Source organism: Polyodon spathula, chromosome 30 (genome assembly GCF_017654505.1).
Source record: "Polyodon spathula isolate WHYD16114869_AA chromosome 30, ASM1765450v1, whole genome shotgun sequence".
Taxonomy (NCBI): Eukaryota; Metazoa; Chordata; class Actinopteri; order Acipenseriformes; family Polyodontidae; genus Polyodon; species Polyodon spathula.
In genome coordinates, this window is record NC_054563.1 from 1,742,860 (window position 1) to 1,762,642 (window position 19,783).

A 19,783-nucleotide genomic window follows, 5' to 3' on the forward strand; every position below is an offset into this window, starting at 1 on the left:
TACAACACGGTTCTGCTTGGATTCACCTGCCAAAAAGCTGAACAGTGCAAAACAGACCAATCTCCAATACCTTGTAAACTTAAACAGTGTGTTTGGAAGCAGCTCCTCTGGGCTCACTAAGTCTTTGGATAACCCGTGGTTCCCAATCCGCTCCTGAAGATTCACTCCAGGTATTTTAGCCAACCAGGTCCTAAGTTAGTCAACTGAACCAGACCGACGGTCAGTTACAATTGTGATTGTGAGAATGTTTAACTGTAGTGGAACCCTGGCACACTGTTAGTCAATTACACTGGCTTCAAATGAAAGCACTTGAACAAACGCAGCCATTATCATGTCTCTAAAGTATCAATTCCAATTCCACTTGCCTCTGAAGGAATTGTTGTGTTTGTCCAAATGCTTTCATTTGATACCCATTTCACTGACTAGCAGTGACTTCAATGAAGTAATGTGTTGCCACATTTTAACAGGATACTGCTAATTGCAATGTTGATCAACGGCGTGTTGGAATCGATTAAAAGGAAATTGGAAATGGAATTGGAATTGAAAACAGCAATTGACCCCGACCCTGGCTATCAGCGCCACCGTCCCTGACAGACAAGACAGCCCGAGGAGGACATGCAGCAGACATGCCGTCAGCTGGCTGGAGGAGACCTGATCTCAGGACCACTGCAAGGTACTGCAGAGGAGTCCTTCACTGCAGCTGTGGAAAGCTGACTGACCATCACATGAAACAGCTCCAATGTGTCAGCTCGGCTGCACCTCTCCTCTCCTCGGATTGCCAAGAGGCAGCAGCTGTTTGCAACACCACATGCTCCCGCAGTGCTGTGCTCCTAGATAATTAACAAGGCATGTCTTATACAGGCCACTGCACTGCTTTACGTGTAGCTGGTGAATCCATCCTATTCAAACTGCCTAACATACAAGGTTGAGGTAGTATCTCAGTGTTCTATACAGTATATTCTCTGTGCAGCTGGGGGGCAAAAGAGTGACCAAAATGCAAACAGATGCTTATTAAGAAAACAAGTTCTAATAAACGACTGAATACTGGATTCAGATGTACAGTGATCAGTAAGAAAACAAAATGCACAGATTGTACTGTAGATTAAATGCAGCACAGCACGAAACCTGGTTCTGACACAAGATAAACGGTCGCAGTTTAAAAAAGACCTTTTTAGTTGCATTTTTCTTTAATTGACAGATCATTAAATGTGCTCATGAACTTTTTAGATCATGCATGTGTGGTCCATTTGACACACCTGTTTTGCAGCCCTATAGCAGAGATGAATGACCCACATTTAAAACTCTCAAATTGAACAGCATTTGAACAGTTTAGCTGTTTAGCTTTCTTTAGGTTTTGACTTTTAGTGTTCTCAGTACTGAGCATTTTCATCTCTCTCCAACAGAGGCCGCTCTTTTCATGCATTTAATTCAGCAGCTTGCCATGCCAGAGTGAGCTTTCCTGTCACCCTGTGGAAATTGAGTTCACATTTCCATAAAGGGCTTAATTGCACACATTAGCATGATGTCTCCAGGCAGAAAACTTCCTTTTAAGTGCCATATGGAAAATCTGACAGTAACAGTATCTTCTTCTATAAAATGTTATTTTCAACAAATCATCCAGTGTTTTAGCAGTGTATCCAACAATTACTAAGAACTCACAACAGAGAGAGAACATTAACGGCACACTGAGATCCAAGCGCAGTCCTTTTGCAAATCCCTCAATACTAATCCATTCAGTGTGTGTGTGTGTGTGTGTGTGTGTGTGTATATAACATTTCATAACTAGATTCTTTTTATACTACCTGCTGAACAATTCTACTGTTTAATTGTTACATTATCTTCTCAGTTGATCAGAACAGAGTGGAGAAAGCTGCATAAATAAAGACACACAGTAGCAATGACTTAGTGATTTCGCATAACCTGATGCTGATGCATACATACATAAACCAGGCGATTTCCTGCACTAAAAATGAAAGCTAATCAGCATCATGAGAAAGTAGATCTCCGGGACCTCTAGCCTCTATTCTGTTATTTAATTCCAATTCCAGTTCCTTTTCAAAATCAATTCCAATTCCAATTCCATTTCCAAATCCTTTTTAAAATCAATTCCAATTCCAATTCCTTTTCAAAATCAATTCCAATTCCATTTCCAAATCCTTTTTAAAATCAATTCCAATTCCATTTCCAAATCCTTTTCAAAATCAATTCCAATTCTATTTCCATTTGAATCCAACACATCATTGATCAAAATTGCAATTGAATTCTGTTACAATGAGTTTCTCACAGAGGCAACAAATTACTGAAATAGAAGTCGCTGTTTGTTAGTCAATTAAAATGGCTTCAAACTTAAGAAGTAGAACAATCACAACAATTATTAGGTCTCTAAAATATCCATTTCAATTCCAATTCCTTCGAAGGTAGGCAGCTGAAAGGTATCTCTTTACATTTCCAGATTCTGAGAACTCTTCTAGTGCTGAAGAATGTCCTGAGCAAGTTTCATGACAATCAGATAACAGGTTCCAAATAAGTAAAACACTAAAGTGTTGCGACCGCCCCCCAGAGAGGGTTAAACATGTGCAGGCAAACAACCAGGACTCCCACATTCAAATCCAGACTAACAGGCTGCACTGGCTCCCATTACACTCCTGGGATCGCTGGTGCCAGTCCTGTTAACCAGTGGCTTTGTGAAGACACCAGCTTACCAGCACGGATTATTGTCAAGAGTGCAGTCTCAAAGTGCTTTCTCCTGTAGTTAAAAGAAGCTTTAATTGCTTTTAAGAGATGTTCTTAATTACTCCACTGAACAGAAATCAGGGAAGGCATGTGAACGAGGCCATTTAGCTGAAGAGACGATGGAATTTGAAACTCTGCTAACTGAGCAATTCAGCCAACTTCTAGAACATGGTGACAACTACAGGAGCTCCCAGATAGCTCAAAGGATTCCATGCTGTCAATATGTTAAACATTTCCAATCATGTCTAAATAGTCAAACACTACGTGCACTGTGCATGTGAAATACTGCAGTGTAAGGGTTAGTATTCAGTATTTCTTCATACTGTAGTCCATTCCTACACCTTAGTGTTTTACACTCGCAGTCTCATAAGCATTCATATTGCAGTATTATTTTAAACTCTACTGGAGTGTTACAGGTTATCAGAGTGGTTAACAAGATTCACAAACTGTTAAAGCATTTAAAAGGTTGAAGTTTAAACATTCAGGAGTGTAACCTCCCTAGGGCTGGCACACCTTACCAGGGACATGCATAAGCTCCCATACCTGCCTTCATGACATCTTTGCATTGGGCCGCAGGGTGAATGCAGACGGCCTTTTTAAAACAAAGTCTGTTTATTGGTATTTACTTTGTTGAACCCTTTTAGGATTTCAAGTCTCCCCTAAGCCTTCTACTTTCTAGGCTAAGCAGGTTCAGCTCCCTCATACCCTGTAGACCCGAGGGTTGGTCTACTTGCTCCTTTCTAAATTCTCTACCATGCAGGAAATGAATCTCCGTTCCACAAAACAGAATCTGTGCAATAATTGCGGTACTGTTAGCACACACTAGTAATACGCTGTGTCACACTGTTAAGCGACACACCAGTCAGGCTGAAGGCAAAGTAAGTGGCTGTACCTTCCTTGGGCTTCCGCAGGCTGGCGTATGTCGTCACAGAGGAGCTTCCATTGGAGAGCTCGGCCCCTGGCTTCTCCGCTTGCTTGTGCGCTTGGCTTTCTTTCTTGACATCCTTTTTTAATTCCTGTCACAAAACATACAGAATAATGAAGATGCAAATGAGACCAAAGACAAAGCTGGGTTATTATTAGCTCGTAACACTGCAGCTTCTAAAGAATGCTGTTTTCAGTGCAAGATCACATCTGAATAAACACAGGCCTGCCCACCACTGGGATGCGTTCCTGGAAAGATCAGACAGGCAGACGGGTCGCTTCGTGTTCCAGCTGACCAGCCCTGTCAGAAAAGAGCTCAGTTCTAAGCCTCAGAAACCCTTGTAGGGTAACAACTGGCTTTGATCGGGCTTAAGCTAAGCCTACACCGCAATGGGACGGTCCGGGAAGCGATTAAGTTGAATTACTATGGTAATGCCACAGCAAAGACGTGGCGTTGCGGTACAATCTCAGCATTCCCGTTTGTTTTTGTGTTTCAGTAACAAAGGGGAGAGCTCATTTCTCCTGACAAACACAATAAATGTCCAGTACTTTTTCCTGACGCACAAGAAGAACAAGAGAACATGTGGGCGCTGTGTGATGTTTCTGACTTGAGCAAAAGAATATGTGAAATGTGCCTGTTTAAAGGACTGATGCCAGAGGCTTCCCAAATTTAAAACATTTTTTATAGCTACAGCGAAGAGTAACGCATGACTCCCTCCACCTCCACCCCCCCCACCGCCCCCCGGGCTAATTACAGCAGCAGCATGCCTGTTTAGTTTGCAGAGTGACAGAGCTGCAGGAGGGCTTTCAAGTAAGGAAGCAGCTGAAATAAACTGGAGCGCCAACAAGGCCTGATACTGTAGCATCTACAGTAATATAAACAAAAAAAAACCGAGTCATTAGTCAACCAGGATTAAACCAAACATGACTGCAGCACTTAAGTTTTATTACCCTTGCTGCAATTCGAACCCTGCCTTGTCTGACCTTCCAATTATTATCACTCCACTCCAAATTCCAGTTTTCAATTAGTACATTTCAGTGCTTGCGTTACATTCATTTCCAAACTCCCTCTCACCCAAGTATTTCTACTTCCAAATCAGAGGCAACTAAAAGTATGCAGAGTTGCAAAACACACTGACTTTTAAATAGAGTGTCTGTGCTAGTCACACACCATGCACTGCAGCAAACAGAAATACACAAAGTGAGGAAACAAGGGGGGGTATAAATACCAAAGTGTATCAACAGGAACAGAAACCCTAAGCCCTGTAGCTTTTTTTTTTTTTTTTTTTTGCACATCTTTAAAAATGTATGAGGTCTTGCTTTTACACGCATGTCTGGTGGGGGCAGGACAGCAGCTGTCCTTTACTGTTATAAAACACTATTCTGCTAGCTGTCACCTGACTTATTCAAATGAAGGCATGTCATTAGGGCATTTTAGAGAAGTAGCAATCACAATACAATAGGTGGTTTATGTCAGTCCTTTGGTCGTGTCCTACTGCTCCATAGCCAACTAATAGAAAGTGCAGTACAGGCCCAGTAGGAAATGAACTGCAGGTGCAGATTGTTCTTGTGATATTTACTGGTCTATGCTCTTTCTGTAGAACTTAGGTAATTCGTTTCCAGAGCTACTGCAGAGATCACTGTGCAGAGAACAGTGAGCTGAGTTTTGTTCAGATAAAAAGGAGCACAGGTGCCATGGGTGCTGTGTGCAGTTTACTGTGCAGTTTACAGATTACATTTACTCTCCCGAAAGTTTTACCTTAAAGATTACATGTTTCAACTTAGCCAATAATAACAGCCAAAAGCACTCCAATAGAGCTTAAAATAAATGACCACAATATTAATGTGCACAAGACTACATGTGCACAACACTAATGTGTATATGGAAAAGCCTATGAATAAATACTGTACTGAATAACACAGAAACAATCTTACACACGGCATGACTACTACTGTATAAAAAAATGAGATCAACATCTATCATGCACACATTTCTAACAACACTGGAGACACAATGCTTTAACAGCTGGATCAGGGTTTAAACTCTATTAAAATACCCTGGTATATATGCAATGCTATAGGAAACACATACAGCAATACCTAATGAAAGGGGAACAAGAAATAGTGGATTTCACCCTGGCACTTCCAAAAGCTCTGCATTGATCCCACTTTATAATGAACAAACAAGCCTGTAATAACGGGAGCTCTGGAACTCTCCCGAGAGAGCGTGTAAGAGGCTTCGCTGTAATCCCCCTATCAGAGTGCCGGGATGAGGGAGCACATTCACCCACGTGTCTGTCTTTCACAAAGCTTAATAATAAGCTTGATGTTGCTGGAGAGGCATTCTCAGCCCCTTGTGCAGCATGTTTCCTGTGTTGAACCTCCTGAATTCCCATAACCAGTAAGCTCTGTAAACCCACCCAAGAACAGCAACTCTCACAAGACCTGGCGCTGTCCTTCCTTGTGTCTTTCCAAAAGTTAATTCAATTTACATACCACTGCATAAAAGCACATGAGATGACATGTTGTTAAAAAGCAGTGTGCATTAGTTCAGGGGCTACAGATACTGTACCATAGTTCTGGTTTGTTATTGTTACTAATTAAACGTGCTTAACCAGGACATCCATCCAATCAAGGACTTCTGAGGGTTTCCAGAGCAACGAGAGGGTCCTGTACATTCATCAAACACAGCAACAGGCATGTTAATATCCAGGTAGCTGCTGCTGCTCAGCTAATGAAACTGCCTTCAAAAAGAAGATCTTTCCAAAGGTTTTAGAAAGATGCAGTCCTTGTATTTTGGTCTTCTTTTATCTCTTTGATTAAATGAGAATAGTGTGTGTGTGTGTGTCTCTATGTGTGCGTATGAGCAAGTATACAGGTAGATTTGTCACGGCTCCTTTCACAGCTGCAGTTTGCTGTGCAGTGTTATTCATGGGAAAGGATGCAACACAACTACTGGGTTGCAATGGATATAAATGGATTCAGATGGTGTTCATTTCACCTGCCAGTGAGCCTCTGGCTGCGCTATTGACATGTCTGATTCACATGCTGTTCGCAGCACTCCCTGGGCTTTCAAACTCATTTACTAGATGGCAGGTCAAAAATCCCAGCAGTTAAAAGGGATGATCGTTCAAGCCAGGCAAACAAATAGCTGACCGACAGATTTATTGATTTCCCACGAAGAAGAGGTATGGCCGAGCCAGATGGAATTTAAACAAACACACAAGACTGATGTCTTCCCAGGAATGTCTGCAAGAACAACCTCCTGTAGGGTTTGGACTTTACCTTAGCTATACTGGTACTCTGGGTTGTGCATATCCTATCTGCAGTACAATACAGTACAGTACAGTCATACATCGTATTTACATATTGTTTTATCTACACATCAATCGAGTGGGGAATAAACTTGTCAATGCTGTGAGAGGCAGCTTGTTAAAACTAAAATGTTCTTGAGTTTTTGTCAAGGATGGCACAGACTCTTCACAGTACGATGAAAAGCAACTCATGCAATGTATTTATAGTGAGCAAAATGAGCATTTCCTTTGATTGGAGAGGAGCCGTGAGGGTTTACAACACAGGAGCGCCGTAGACATTCAGTAAACAAAAACTAACAAAACAAACTAACAGTTACCAGCCGCTACTTATTCTCCCTTCACAGTCTTTCATTATTTGGCTGTTCGAGTGTTAGAGAGATTTCCTACTACAGGCTGTGAGCATTCAGAGCTGCTAGCTTCATCCTGGACTGACACAACTGCTCTCTCAATCCCATCACATCACCATCTTCCTTTGCTGTGCTGCTGAGCATCTGTTAAATACCTATAGCCCCGTCCTTACTAACACGTGCACCAATTAGGTCATTTAATTTGGCCTTCCTAACACTCTGCAACATCCTCCATCCTTGCAACGCGCTGCCATCACATACACCCACCCACACCCACACATACACTGACACACACACACCCACACACACACCCACACCCACACACACACACACACACACACACACCCACACACCCACACACACACACACACACACACACTGTACCTGTGTAGGTGTGGTGTGTGTATTGGACTTGGTGTGGTGTTTGGTTTGTGTGTGTGGGTTGGTGGTGTGGGTGTGCGGAGTGTATGTGGGGTTGTGTGTCGTGTGTGACTGTGGGTGTGTTTGTTGTATGTGAACACACCCACACCCACACAACACACACACACACCCCACACCCACACCCACACACACACACACACACACAACACACACACACACACACACACACACACACACACACCCACACACACACCCACACACACACACACACACACACCCACACACACACACACCACACCCACACACACACACTCCTGCTAACAGGTAACACCGAGAATGTCTCTTAAAAACAACTTGTAGTTCACAGTATCCAGCTCCTGCACCCTCCTGCAACAGCATGGGTTCATGCAAAGGTAAATCAATGTGTTTATTGTAACCAGGGCAGGGTGTTCTGTGACACTTTAAAATCATTGAATTCATTCCACACACCAGAGGCTCTCTTGCACTGTTCAGTAACTTCAGTACACAAATAGCCCTCTTTTAACATAATCCCTGGCTGTGGGTCTATCCGCTGCACTTCAACTGAACAGCCTCCCTTGTGTCTGCACAGCACTGAACTGCGATGGCTCATCAAGTTCACCCAGCAACAGTTAGACAGGGCAGCACGTACAAAGGAGTCTGGGTCAGATTGATCACTTCAGGTTTAAAGATTCTTTATAATGCGAAGATTAAAAAAAATAAAAGTAAAAAATTAAAAAACCTTGCCTTATGGCACCAAGATAATTCTCAACAGTGGATTTTCAGTACATCCTAACTATTCGGCAACCTTGTTTGATTTATTACAGCGCTGTCCTGGTGCAGTCTCTCCCATCTCCTTGCGAGGATGTTCCTTTTTTCACATGCTTACTTGTTTGTTTTTTTCGGCAGTGAACAGTAAGTGACTGACCAAGCAAAAAAAAAAAAAAAAAAAAAAAAAAAAGCACCAGTCGATTGATGCTATGTAATGCATTGTGACATCCTGTTGGAAGTCCTTTAAATAAAATAAAAACACATACACACACACATTATACAGCAGTTCTGGCACAATGAATTACCAACCCCAGTTTATGAATGTACAGCCTTTATTTTTGTACCTTTAATCCCTAAGTTCTCAAACCCATACCCACAGAACAGAGGGATTGGAGTGGCAAGGAGACTTCTCACCTCCTCCTGCTCTGGAGCTGCGCCCCTCCACTGTACAGATGAGCACTGTGCCGGGGCTGGGAGGAGGGTGCGTTGTGTGACTGAGTTCCCACTCCAGCCTGTGCCATACCAGGCAACAGGTCTGCCTTGGCTGGGAAGCGGGTGCCCTGTGTGGGAGAGCTGGTGCCTGACACCAGCCCGCTTGACTAATGGAGCACTCCTGTCTTGATTGTGGTCAATCAAACTCTCAAAGCATCAAATTGCACTCCAGATTAAAATGGTTCTTAAAAGTGGCAACTGAAATCGAGAAAACACTGTAGCTGACAAACTGCATACCACAGTCGTCCAACGTATTCGTCTGAAACACTGATGACCAGAGTTCTTGCAGAGCAATCCAAAAACTAAACATGTTAAACACTTTGGCCAAACACTACTGAATGTACAGCTTGCCGTCACCTCTAAATCAAGAGAGCCATATTGTGTTGAGTTCAATGAGCTTTCTGTTGCACAGCCCTGCTGCATACAGAAACACTGTCAATAGGGTGCAGTGCCCTGATGGACAGCCAGGGTGCACTAGTGATCCCACAGGACGACTCTGCAAGGCTGAATACGTGACCCTTGCACAATGACTAACACCTTTCCAGCAATCAGAAAGGGAATGGCCCACTCAGCCCGCTCCTCACTTTCTCTGCCTTGTGAAACTAGAGTAATTTGTACAGCGCCTGCACTGTTCAAGCCCCCACCCACCTTCCTACAGAATGACATGACAGTGGACCTGCTGAACAGCACCATACAGCACGATCACTAAAGCAAGCCCAGCACACAGCTCACCCAATACCATCACATTCATTCCACTGAAGCAGCGAGCAATGACTGCTCCAAGCACTGCAGCACCTCTCCATCGCACCCCTCCTCGCTGCATTGAAACCTACCCAACTCTAAAGAGCTTCTTGCTTTTTCTGTCCTCGGGCATTTAGTACATACAATACATGCCTTTGTCAAGTTCAAGCTTGCAGTGGATTCTCACGCTATTGAATATTGGAAAGCCAGAAGCAGCAACCTGGTAATCGACGCGTATAGAGTGTTCTGTACAGCATGGTAAAACACCTGATAATCAAAGTGTATAGAGTGTTCTGTACAGCATGGTAAAACACCTGATAATCAAAGTGTATAGAGTGTTCTGTACAGCATGGTAAAACACCTGATAATCAAAGTGTATAGAGTGTTCTGTACAGCATGGTAAAACACCTGATAATCAAAGTGTATAGAGTGTTCTGTACAGCATGGTAAAACACCTGATAATCAAAGTGTATAGAGTGTTCTGTACAGCATGGTAAAACACCTGATAATCAAAGTGTATAGAGTGTTCTGTACAGCATGGTAAAACACCTGATAATCAAAGTGTATAGAGTGTTCTGTACAGCATGGTAAAACACCTGATAATCAAAGTGTATAGAGTGTTCTGTACAGCATGGTAAAACACCTGATAATCAAAGTGTATAGAGTGTTCTGTACAGCATGGTAAAACACCTGATAATCAAAGTGTATAGAGTGTTCTGTACAGCATGGTAAAACACCTGATAATCAAAGTGTATAGAGTGTTCTGTACAGCATGGTAAAACACCTGATAATCAAAGTGTATAGAGTGTTCTGTACAGCATGGTAAAACACCTGATAATCAAAGTGTATAGAGTGTTCTGTACAGCATGGTAAGACTGTGGTCTGACTAGTCTCAACTAATGGATTTAATCCCCGTTGAATCCCCCTACGTTATAATGGTGTTGATTAACGTGTTGTGTCTATGGGGTTGTAATTGTGAAGGGGAGCAGCAGTTTATTTTCCCCAGAAAGCTCTTAAATACATGATGCGGTCTGTATTGCACTACTTGACAGTACTGCTCATCGGCATCCTATTCACAGCAGAGTCATGTTTAAAATACTGCATGCTGGGAACCCTGCAAGCAAAAGTGCTTTTCATATACTGTACAGACCGCTGCACAGAAACACACACACACAACTACCAGAGTAAGATTAGAATCAGCTACTGTACACTGTAAACTGAGCTTCCATGTTTAACAGGTTTTTTTTTTCTTGCAAAAATTCTGTTGAATTGTGCTCTTTAATTTCCTTGGCTTTTAGCATTGCTCTGCAAAACCATTTCACATTCAAAAAAACATCTGTGTTAAAAATACAGAGAGAGGCTTGCATAAGTGTGTCAGCACTGGTGACTATAAAAAAAAGAAAGTGAAAAGTGCTTTAATACTGTACATGAGAGCCAAGCAGAGGCTTAAACACAGAACAGACCTGAACAAGTCAACCCTTATTGAGCTACAGCAAACAACTCACACCCGTGTCTACCCTTATAAAAGTTTAGCATAGCAAAAGCACAGCAAAGTGTAATACAGCACAGTGAAAGCATGGGAAAGCATAGGTGAGGTTTGAAAACACAGAGGCATATGGTAAAACATATAAAAAGCATGGAAAACCATTAGAAACTATGGTACATGCATAATATAACCATGAAAACTGACAGTGGCAATATAATATATTAAGGACTCAGGTGCCAAACAGGGCACCAGGGCAATCAATAATCAATGAACGGAGTATTGCATTTCCTAGTAAATGTTCACAGTACACGCTTGGGAAAACAGAAGTCTCTGAAGTGCGCCTAATGTAAATGTAAAAAATAAAGCACAGTGGAAGCATGCTACAGAACAAAGCACAGAGGAGTACGGGAAAGCAAGGTGCGTGCTACGGTAAATTCACAGCTTAGGAAAATATTCCTACAAGGTCACAGGCAGGGCAAATCAAAGCATAGAGCCCAATTGAGTACCACATGAAACTAGCACTGACCCACAGTATTGAAAACAGGCAATGTGCAGTTCAACACAGACAGAGAACAGATAGCGCTTCTCTAATCTACATAATCCCACCAGTACAAAGCATGAGTATTATTGGGTAACTGTGATGCACCCTGTGCTCAGAGCAAGCTCAGCACCCTGAACAGATCTGAAGCTTCTGTCTCGGATCTTTCCCAGTCAGTCAGGGATGGCTGTAAGCACGGATTCTATTTGAAGCAGGGAATATTTTCCCTTCAGATCTCCATGCACGACAATATAAAAATCCAGCTGGGCCGTGCGTTCATCACTTCTTGAGGACAGGAGTTAGGTTCAGGGCTGAGGTCAATTCCAATTCCATTTCCAATTCCAATTCCTTTTTAAAATCAATTCCAATTCCAATTCCTTTTTAAAATCAATTCCAATTCAAATTCCTTTTTAAAATCAATCCCAACTCCAATTCCTTTTTAAAATGAATTGCAATTCTAATTCCTTCAAAGGAATGGGAATTGATATGTTAGAGACAATGATTGTTGTGACTGTTTAGCTGCTTTCATTTGAAGACAATGTCACTTATACATACACCAAAAATAACACACTAAATAGAACAGATAAACATAAAATACACACATGGGCGGGGCATGCTGCCACAGACTTCAATTAGGTCATTTGTTGCCACAGTGAGAAGCTCATTGTAAGAAAAAACTACTAATTGCAATTCTGATCAATGATGTCCTGGAATTGATTGAAAGGGAACTGGGAATTGATTTTAAAAAGGAAGTGCATTCTATAGCTGTCATGCCCATGCATATCTCAGACTAAATGGGAACAAGGACATTTCATTAATTCTGCACACAACACAAGAGCTACAAAAGATTTCATACCAATTATCACAAACTATTATAGTCAATAAAATGAGAGTTTAAAACGCAGTGGGGCAGAATGTGCACAAGCTCAACAGATTGGATTCCCTTTCGCAATCAGAACAGATTTAATACGCAAATCAAGAGCAAAAACATGGCAAATGGCTTTGTGATCTCAGTATATCCATCTATAAACAGGGTTCTAAATATAAGACTGTTTAATCTGCATCAGGTTGATTTATGCTAAATGGAAATCAGTCTGTTTTCTTAATAGGCTGTGAAATAATTCCCAGTGAAATAATATCACTGTGAAGACAGGCTGCCGTTCGTTCGGGTTGTGTTGTCTAATTGCTCACTGTATGTGGTCTGAAGATCCCTGCAGACAGCATGCTTTTAATTAGTTTGCAGTCTCCCAGGTACTGTAGAGTTCTGTCGAGTCTCAATCTGAAGGGTTGCTGTTGAGTTCATTGGAAACCCCACCCGTTTACTGAACCCTGCTCTGCATGGAGGGCTGAGTGTTGTATCAGCACTACTCCTGAATCAGACCCCTGTGCTGTGGAATCAGCAAACAGGTGAGAATACAGCACTGTAGCCAGGGTGATCAGAAGCATTATCTCAGCATTGATACATATTCATTACCAGCTCATCTTTAAAACATTACTTAGCAGCAAAGCCTTTCAGTGCACAATCATGTGAATATTTTGGAAGGCTGTGTCATGGTTAGCAGCGGAGGGTTCGATGATTCTCTGATGCAACTCAAACAACGATATCCATTAGAGTAACACATACAGCACCAGCAACCAAAGCAGACGGGAATACAATATCAACATGAGACCACAACTCTGTCCCTCAGACCACAACCCACCATGTTTATACAGCTGTTTTGCATCACTTACAATTTTAGGATGGAGACAATTAAAAAAAACACAAAAAGAAAACAAATAATAAACTATATGAACATCATTTAGATCTTTTATTTAACATCATGTAATCAAAGAAACTGCAAAATGATATTGCCTACCAGAAGCTATAACAGTAGTAATGTTTCGAAATGTCACCTTTTTCAATTTTTGTCAGTTTTTCTTTAAGTATATGGAAAACCACAAAGCGGTATGTAATTCAATATGTTAACGTAACATTAATCAGCAGGTTTCATTCGACTTTATGAAGCGAAATGCGTTAATTCTACAGAGTGATGCAAAACCTTTGGTCATAGCTGTATACTGCCAAGCCCGTACTGTACACCACACCACGGTATGTAGACAAGGACAGCACTGTTTCCACAAAACAAAGAAATCGCTCGGCTTCAGTATAAATGACTCTGTATTTATTTCATACTCCAGGGTTCGTTCTTGCCGTGCAGTTGCACAGCTTCTGCATAGTAATGAAATCTCTGCCTCGGGCCTGTATAATAAAGGATGCCCTTACAAATTGAAACAGCTGCGGCTTCAAAGCCAAGCTAACAGAACTTGCACAGCTCCGGGAGACAACGTCCTTTAAAAGGATCCAAAGCCTCGGCCTGTACCTGAATGCAAAGTTCTCCAGGTTTGCTGTTAACGAGTGGGTCTTGAAAATTTGACACACTGTGCATGAATGCATGCTGTACAGCACTGCTGCAGCTGTATGACAACACAGGACATGTTTCAACTCCTGCCTGACAATAGAGAACACTAAAGAGCCCCAAGCCCTCCTTCTCTGGTCTTTGACTGCTTTAATGCAACTGTGCCATCTTTTCAGACGCAGAATAATGAATACGGATGGCTTGCACCGACTCCATGAAGGGATTTGGTTTGAAGTGCGTCTCTCGGTTATCTTTCATGAGTAAAAGTGCCTTTGTATGCCTCCCAAGATCAGAGAAGCAAACTGTGGTATTAGAGCTGATGCTATTTAAGTCCACCTGCCTGTGAATAATTAATCTTCATTTAAAAGAATACAACCTTGGCTGTCAAGAATTGAAATGTGAATGGATTTCAAAAAGCACTCAGTTCAAATACCCCTTATGAAAGCATGGCGAGGAGTGATAAAGGACAGTGACAGCACGGTAAAACACAGGTAAAGACTGTAATGCCCAGCGAGGTACCTGTATGGAATACAGGTTTGCCACCTGTCCCTTTCTCTGGATTGATACAGTTTTGATGTACTAAATGCCAGCACCGTAAACTGAGTACAAGACACATCAAGATACAATATTACTGCAATACGAATTGCTTGTCAATACTGTACTGTAGTAGTAATATTATCAATGTTTCCTATTGCACGAATACAGGATTTCTAAAGAGAGCTTACACTTTGAACAGCCGCTCCTCTTTTGTCCAGAGGTCCCAGTTTTTTGTACCTCAGATGTGCCGGCACGGATGGTAAAGCATGTTAAAAAAACATGGCAAACCATGGTAAAGTAGGTAAATGCACAGCATAACCATGGGAAAAAAAACATCACAAAATGACTTTTATATGAGATACAGCACACAGCCAATGGTAGCACACGTGTTCTTCACTTTCTCGCAAGCACAGGCAGCAGACTGCATAATGAAAGTGGCTTCAAGGCTCCTGCTGTAACAAAATAAACAACATCATAGAACACATGTCCATATGATCCCTTACAAAATGAATGCGGTGTTATCTACTGTACAGCTGCAGAGGCAAAGCTGGCTGTGGGCTGTCTGGACACAAGAGGATCCTGCCAAACCATACGTCGTGAATCGCTATAAACTAAATCTAAACAGTAAACAACCTGTTACACAAATCAGCCAAATTAAGGGTTTTGTCACACAGGACAGCTCATTGAAAAGGTAATGGACCAAACCAACAGGCCAGCCACCAATAGATCCACAGTCCTCCAGGATAAATGGAACAAAACAAATCCAGCATGCTCAGCAGGGTTCCCATGACAACAGAGCCTCAGACTTACCAGTGTGAAGGTAAGGTACATTTCTTCACAGCTTACAAAGCTGTGCAAGAAGACACTCCGCAGCAATCCATATGGTATGATCCAGGATCAGTGCTGCTTCAGGGATGGGAGGAAGAGTCCTATTGTACAGCAGTTTGATCCATTCCTAATTTTACTAGGACTTTAATAAGATACACCTGAGCTTGTTACATTAACTACACACTGGGGCTTATCAAGGTCGTATCAAAACCCGGAATGGGTGAACCTGCTATGAAACAGGAGTCTTATTTCCATCCCTGTGCTCCTGTAGAACCTCAGCCACCTCAAATCAATCTGCCTTCGCACAAGGGGTTCAGAAACCCACAGTGTGCTTCTTTTCAGCCTCGGTCTATATCCTCTCACTGAGAGCTCCACTGCCTACTACTGCCATACCCTAGTGGTGGACACAAACCACTGCAACTGCCTCCAGTACTTGCAATTAATAAAACCTGGACGCCTGAGCGGCGTTTCAAATACAAACCCTCTGAGTGTCTCTCCCGTGACCCACACAGTAAAAGAACACCTCTGTGACAGTAACGTTTACAGTATCTGCAATCAAGGTGCTAATAAACAAAACCGTGTTACATTAGTAAAACCCCATGGGGGGGGGGGGGGGTATTCCCATTTTAATTCAAGCAGAGGAACGGCAAGGTAACAGTGCAACGTCCCTGGCAGGTGGATTCCACACCTGTTTTAAACAATCATTACGCCGCTCTCGACACTGCTGTTGTGATTTGTTGCCATTGTTTTACAAGGGCCCCTCCCGGTGGTACAGGTACGGTGGAATGAGAGGGCTGTGCTATTCAGGACTGAACTGTATGAAGAGCCGTGGTGTATGATGACAGGTTAAATAACTGAATCACATAAAAGACAAGCAAGTGTTTTTATTAACTGCTAAAAAGGCAGAATTGAGTAATACTAGAAATAACCAGCTGTTCTTATATTTAACAATGCTGATCCAACAAGCATGAAGAATTGATTGCAAGGTAAACTTCAGAGTGAAAAATAAACGCTGCAGTAGGGTAGCAGTTGCTGGTACTGTACCAATAGCCATCTTTCTCACAGGTTAATCCCACTGGCATCCAGCTGGGAATATGGATGCACAACACAGACAGTGCAGTGCCAGAGCTACCCACAAATTATAGGCAGACACAAAGTCCCATTGTGCACGAGCCAGCCTGGCCTGCCTGCACCCCAGAATGGCCATTCCAATAAGCAGAGACATGCTGTTTAACTTCCTGCAGCAAAATACCAATCCACCCTAATCACTGAGCAAGCATTAATGCAGGGATTCGAGTCACTTGTGTTCAGTAGCTGAGGGCAGCAACGTAAACCTGATCGCGAGGAGCACAGACACCCTCACCCCCTGGAGAAAATGCAAGCAGCACACTTCTGCAAATAGTCCACAGACAAAAGAATCCAGTTGTAAATGCGGAGGCAGCATCTTGTGAAAAGTACGGTTGCAGTATACAGTATGCATGCAGTAAGCACTGTCATGTTTAAAGCCATTTGCTAAACATTTAAGCTAAACTCATATGAACCCTTGTTCAGCGTGTTATTGCTGTGTTATTACTGGAACCCTTTCTTTTTTAAAATACATTCTGCGTTGCTTTCTTGATGGGAGTACTCCTAGCTATGCAGAGTTTCAATGCAGCCGGACCCTACATTGTACTGCTTCTGTAATCCGGTGCCTACAGTAAGTGTGCACAATCCAGTGAAGTTTACTGCAGTGACAGACATGGATAACTTGCCCACAGCTGGAGTTATTTAATGCATACAGTCAACCAACTAGCATGGGGACAGAATACTAAATACAGAACTGAGGTAGAGCATGTTCTCCTCTCCGTTTGTTAGCTTACTAAATATCTTGGTGTCCCTGAATAGATAATCACCTCCTCTTCACACACAAGTATGACTGCTTGCTCTGCTTTTAAAGATGGGATTTGGGAGTTGCATAGAACCTCCTGCCAATGCTTCTCCTTCAGTCCACATTAACAAAGAGATACAGGTCTTATTTATTCTGTTCTTTGATCTCTGTGTGCTGCTGATGAAGTTTGAAGCACACATGTTTTTATTCGTTGTTGGTACTTCGCGGTTGTCCTCTTATTGTTTTCCAGGACCCCCTTGTAAACGAGGCCTCGGTCTCAATGGGGAAATCTCCTGGTTAAAAGTGGAAAGCAAGCGCAGTGGTGGCCTGCATGATAATCCATTTTATTGGAAATGCAGGACAACTGGTCATTTGTTGTCTGTTTTACCCCAATCTCTGAATAGATGATCATTAAGATTTTAATGCAAAACGGCTGGGGTGAGGATCTGTTCATTTTAACTCCTGGAAATTGGCTTCTGGAACAGTATTCAGTAAGTTTTGTGTTAAAAAAATTACAGCATCAATGGAGGGACAATAATAATAAAAAAAAAAAAAACACAGTACAATGCTACAAAAGCAGAGACTCACTACAGAAGATTTCAAAAGATTAAAATCAACGTTTCGGCTCACGGTGGTTCTACAGGAAGCACCTGTGAAAAGTGCAAAATGGAAATTCAAATCTCGTCTCCTCTGCTCCACTGAGAGCTTCTCAAAAGGGAAGCCCTGAAAGTTTCAGTTTCTCCTTTTGAGAAAATATTTTAAAATTACTTGGTTTTATAAAAATCACACTCGCTTCCCCAGCTTTCCGGCATGGTACAGAGCTGTCTGGGCACTGAGACAATGTGTTGAGTTTCATTAGAGGGACGCAGCCTGTCTCACAGCAGAATGTGTTGAGTTTCATTAGAGGGACGCAGCCTGTCTCACAGCAGAATGTGTTGAGTTTCATTAGAGGGACGCAGCCTGTCTCACAGCAGAGCAGCTATTTCAGGGCTGGTTGTAGTTTCATCCCTCTCTCAGTCTCTCGCTCTGCAGACAGACCTTCCCTGTATTGCATGCTTGTTCTGTGCTGTTTGTACAGGAACTGTAATTGCTGCTAAGAAGGACTTGATTTTGGAAATAAGCAGATGCCATGGCACTGCCTTTATACAAAGATTACCATGGTAAATTTGCATGGTAATTTTACAATTCTCCAATGCTTTTCCTATGGTTATACAATGTAGCTTATTTACCATAGTTTGCAATGGTTTGTGATGTTGTTTTGGTTTTTTTTTTTTTTTTTACCATTCTTACCTATGCTTTACCTACTCTTAATTACACTTCGCTGTGCTTTTACCATGGGAAAGTTTCACAAGGGTTCCACACAAGACTGATAACATTGCATGTGCACATCCCTGTACTGCAATGCCTCCTGATTGACAGAGCAAACTGAACTGTTTTATAACAGAGGCTGTCCAATAATCAACAGCATTGTCTTAAAGTGACATTTGTGCTCCATCTCAAAACATCAGCTCTTTTTCGATTCATTTTATTTTCGTACTATGCAGTGTTATAAATAAAGCTCTAGTACCAGTTCCTCTTTCCGGTGGTCTGCAGCATGGATTTTTTCTATAACCTTAAACTCTGCAACCCTGAACTTTTTAAAGAAAGTCCAATAAACATATTAACAAAATAAGCAAGAAAGTAGCAAATGTACAGAGTAACAGCATACAGCTCATCCAACTAAAACCAGCAGCTGCTTGGGGATCCATTTGAACACACACAAAAAAAAGTCTGACTTAATCCCAAGTAGAAATCTTTAAATCCCATTTCACAGTGCACTGCAGAATAAAGTACTGTACTGTGCGGTGGCTTTCCAAAGCGTTGGTCCTGATGTACCATATTCATTTAAATATCTAATCCATGTCTGAGCCAGATGAATGGGCTTCTTTAGTTTGACAGATCAGGGGTTAACGGTTTGACTCGCTCAAGTACAGTAGTTATGCCAGTTTGAGTAATTCAGGGGCAGACTGGCTATCTGCCCAGTGGAATTAAAAATCGCCATGGTTACCACAGCCCTCCACAGCCTCTCTCGCGCATCCTGCCAGAGAGAAGATGAGATGCCAATGCTGAGCTGCGTTCTGCTGCTACAGTACCTCCACCTCCACCCCCACCCCACTGTGTACAGACATGATCACAGGCGGGAGGGGATTCAAACAGTGCAATAGGCAATACAACAAGGAAGAAGCAAATCTCCAGACAGGAAAGGGACCCGGTGTCATGCGGGTTGGCTATGCGAGTTTGCACTGCTTTTGAAGAGGCAGGGTCAGCCTAGGTGACAGAAGCAAATACTCAGCAAACGGATCAGTGCCCCGGAAGCAGCTTGTTATGGACGCTTCCATGCAAGCTTCTCTGAATTGAACTGTCGGCCCAA

The 19,783-nt window shown here is 42.3% G+C and overlaps 1 protein-coding gene across 5 annotated transcripts in view; it reads right to left on the reverse strand.

The window, feature by feature from the left end:
- sh3kbp1 (SH3-domain kinase binding protein 1) overlaps positions 1–19,783 on the reverse strand; it is a 70,601-nt gene that overhangs the window by 26,324 nt on the left and 24,494 nt on the right. For all 5 annotated transcript variants that reach the window (XM_041233226.1, XM_041233224.1, XM_041233223.1 and 2 more), the window contains exon 3: positions 3,626–3,749. In XM_041233226.1, the coding sequence (XP_041089160.1) occupies positions 3,626–3,749 (124 nt within the window). The remainder of the gene's footprint in view (positions 1–3,625; positions 3,750–19,783) is intronic.